This window comes from Morone saxatilis, unplaced genomic scaffold, assembly GCF_004916995.1.
Source record: "Morone saxatilis isolate NCDOM2014 unplaced genomic scaffold, NCSU_SB_2.0 Contig23, whole genome shotgun sequence".
NCBI classification, from domain to species: Eukaryota; Metazoa; Chordata; class Actinopteri; family Moronidae; genus Morone; species Morone saxatilis.
Genome location: NW_023339796.1, coordinates 4,285,625 through 4,289,575, shown reverse-complemented (window position 1 = coordinate 4,289,575; position 3,951 = coordinate 4,285,625). Strand labels below are relative to the sequence as shown.

At 41.5% G+C, this 3,951-nt stretch overlaps 1 protein-coding gene across 3 annotated transcripts in view; it reads right to left on the bottom strand.

Moving 5' to 3' along the window:
- Window positions 1-3,859, bottom strand: part of mpz (myelin protein zero) — a 14,869-nt gene extending 11,010 nt beyond the window's left edge. For all 3 annotated transcript variants that reach the window (XM_035670555.1, XM_035670557.1, XM_035670556.1), the window contains exons 1-2: window positions 3,632-3,859; window positions 1,928-2,094 (exon numbers count right to left, since the gene is read on the bottom strand). In XM_035670555.1, the coding sequence (XP_035526448.1) occupies window positions 1,928-2,094; window positions 3,632-3,677 (213 nt within the window). In that variant the 5' untranslated portion in view covers window positions 3,678-3,859. The remainder of the gene's footprint in view (window positions 1-1,927; window positions 2,095-3,631) is intronic.
- Window positions 3,860-3,951: the final 92 nt, after the last annotated feature.

Below are 3,951 nucleotides of genomic sequence, written 5' to 3'. Positions count from 1 at the left end.
CTTACTTGTGGCTTTTTAGCTGATGTAAAACTACAGGGTGAGGTGACAATTACACATACTACTCATTTGATCCATTGTTTTGAGCAGCTTTAAATCAAAATTTTGCCAATATAAGAGTATTTTATTAAGTTCTTGTGCTTTTGTTAAGACAACATGTCATATTTTAACCTTTTTCTTTTATGAAAGAGTTTTCATGTTAACCATTACATTTCCTAAAAATTAGGCATTGAAAATAGTATTGTTTTAGTATTATACCGAAACTCAGGACTGTCAGTATCGACACACTGAACAATACAAAGGCCTACCAAAAAGTCCTCTTAAATGGCAGATAACAGCCAGAACAAAGGCTAATTGATTTTTTGGGAAGCCTAAATGGGCAAAGGGGTGCAAATGAGGTGATGGGGTAAGCAGGGGTAGGCACTGATGCTCCAGATTCCACAAGGTCAAGGTCAAATTCGGTTGATTTTGTGGGAACCGATTAAATTTTCAGCACACGTCTCACTGAAGTTTTGAGGCCTGTGAAACCCATATGAAAGCCATCCATGAATTATACACAGCCTTTTTACGTGACATGAACAAGTCAGCAATAAAATGCAACATATTAAAAAGGACAAATGCACCATGAAAACAGACAGATATATGAAACTGTAAATCTGTCCAGGCGGGTAAAGAAATGAGCGACAGAAGATAAGTGAAAAAAAAAGAGAGAGAAGAAAAATCTGGTTTCAAAGTGAGGGCACTGCAGGATACGGATGAAAGCGGAGGAGGTGAGGGAAGGAGATAATGAGAGAGGAGGGGAGGGACAAAGAAGGCAGGCCTGGGGAGGAGGAGATTAAGGGAGGTGGACAGAGGGAGGTGCAGTCAGGACGGGGAGATATAGAGATTAGAGCGATGGCAGGACGATAAGGGCAGAGAGAGTGAAATTAAAGAGCAGGAGGCAGGTGAGGCAGGAAGAGGAAGGGGGGAGGGAGGATTAGGAGAGAAAGTTTCTGTGCGCTTGTTGTTTCCTTCTTTTAAAGTTAATAAATGAATACAGCACTTAAGTGTGTGATGACATTCTAGATATTCGCGCAGTCAGATTAAAAGCACGATGTGTTTTTGACGATTTGCAATTATCAGTTCATTGAGGGTGTTTCAAAAGTGACTCCAAATTTATGAATTTGTCCATCCTGTAGCGGAAATGAGTCACGTTTAAATCCAGATATCCTGATATTACAGCTGCACAAACCAAGCCCACAAGTGATCCCAAATTGAATAGCTAACTTTCTGTTTGTTTAAATATAGTTTTGAGAACTACCGAAAAGTCACGCCATGTGACATCAGTACACCACCCCCTCTCCTCTGACTAAGTTTTTGTTCCTCTTCGTGCCTGGTAGGGACACAGAGGGTGAAAACAAAAAAGTCTTTTGGTAGTCGACGCAGCCGCTGTTGGCAAGTCAACATTTCTGTGGCAGCAAAAGACGTTTTTGTATTTCTCTTCTAAAATATTTAGTTGTAGCTTCTTCAAGAAGGAACCTACCCCTACTGTACCTCCCCTTAACGAATTATAATGAATATTTGGCTCTTTAGCTGCTAAATGCTCAACACTATATCTACCAACTTTATCTGGACAGTTAGTGTACGGTGGGTTTATCAGAGCTTTTTGACAGAAGACCAAAACAATGAGCTTAAAGATGAACTTTTTGTAGAGCTTTCATTAAGTTTTGTTCCATGGCACACTCATCGAGCACAGCTTTAACATGGACGTGACTAATGTTTAATTTTGGAGAGATTTACTGATTGCTTTGTGTCCTCAAACTGTCTGGTAACAACACATTTACTTTACAGGGTGATGATGTGATCAGATGATAGCAAAACCTGTGTAGTACCACGCTTATCAGCATGGAGTTTGTGTGTGTGTGTGTGTGTGTGTGAATGTGTGCATTACAGAGATGCTGTCCCGGGAGCCATCAGGTCTGTATGTCCAGGAGAAGGTGACGTCATCAGAAGTCCAGCGCCAGGAGAAGAAGGAACAGGACAGCCGGATGTCGGAGCCCACCAGGGCGTGGCGCTCCCAGCCGGTGTAAATCACTATGGCCTGGGACTGCTCAGGCACTGGGAGACACAAAGCAGGTGGATATGGTTAATTCACAAACAAACACACCCATCCACATTACCAGATCTAGAAGTTGAAGATGTTTTTGGTTTAATATTACCTTAACTACACTGTCTGACTACCATTTGCGGCAGAAAACTATCAGAAATGCAACCTGCAGGAGCTTTTTGTTAGAGAACACAAAAACAAAACCATGCATGCACAGATATCTACATGAGTGGACACACCACACTCCTTAAATATAGCTTTGTTTTGTTAGGCTTTTTATCTAAATACACTGTATTGACTGCCATTTTTTTCTTAAGTCTCTACATTCTTGAACATTTTTCAACCCCTACTGTAATCACTGTTTAAAATCATTAAATCCCGAAAACTTATATATGCACCCAGACACACACAGCGATAAACTGCACATTTAGTGGTGTCAGATCCACCATTGATTCAGAGATTCACTCAGTAAATATTTGGATTATTACTCGAATATTGGTGCTAGTCTCTAAAAGTCAAAGGGGGACATCATTTTCTCCATTAATATGGATTATGTTGGCTTAATCATTTGCACTGTTTATGCTTGAATAATATTTAATGATCGATGTTAATTTGGTTTTGGCTGCAAAATCAATATTTTACTTCCCTGCGCTCCGCATCTCAAACAACCAGCCGAGCCCCTGTGAACTGCAGACCCCTGCCATTACTCGGAACATCATTTGTGTATTGCTCAGTTTCACTTAAAACATGTGGATGGGCAACCATGAGTTACAGCATTCTCACAGCTACATTCAAACTAATGCCCCTAATTGTCTTGGAGCTTTCTGCCTCTTTTAACACCCGGAGAGTAAAGTTCACAGCTTCTCACTGCGAGCGTCCTTGAGTGAACGCTGTTCGTGCAGCCAGCCCCCGCGAAACTTGTCAATGAAATCACGCCTGACATTTCTAATTAAAATTCTGACAAAAACTGCAAATATCTGACAGGAGGGGGGACCAGAGAGAGCAGGCTGACAGAGAGCAAAAACTCTGCCAACCCTCAGTTTAAAAAGCCATAATATTAGTGCTCTTATGACATTGCAAGGTTAGAGACACCTGCTTTATGAGAGGATGATAGATCCTCTTACAAAGCATGAGCCAAGTATCATTACACACCTGAGGATGAACAATATCCTCTAGACCTCATAATGGCTTCAAATCAATTCGTAAATATTAAGATATTAATTAAAATGCTTTAGTTTAGTATTGATCCAGTGAAGAGGGAGATATTACATTTCAGTGTAAGATAAATTAATTCACTAAGCCTATTGACCCTTTTTGTTATCATCAAGTCCATCAGTTTTCAGCTAAGCACTGAAGGAGAAAACAGAAAAAGCTCCACTTCATCATATTCTCATTTAACCTTTAACCCCACATCAGTAGAAAGATAATTTCTACATCTTCACTTTCAATAGATGGAATTCAGTGTGGGCTTCTTTGACACCTCATCAAAATAAACTTCATAAAAGTTAAAAAAAGAAGGAGAAAAAAAAGGAGTTTATTTCTTTTTACCTATTCCCAGGAGGACAACCGACGCCAGCGCCAAAAACGTCAGCATGGTTTCTGGCTTCTACGGAGCTCCCAAAAGACTGATGCCGCAGACCTGACAGGAGTCAGTCGAGGAAGAGTCCCACTCTGGAGGGAGTGTGAGTGGAAGGAAGAGAAAGGAAGAAAGAGAGTGGAGGGGTGCAAGGATGCCAGGACAGAGGGCTTCAAAACAGGACAACAACAGAAAACCCACTGTCCCTGGGTTTATACCCAACCACACCCCTCGCCCAGGCCCGGCCCGGCCCATTCCTCCTCTCCTCATATCCCCCCCCCCACACACACAC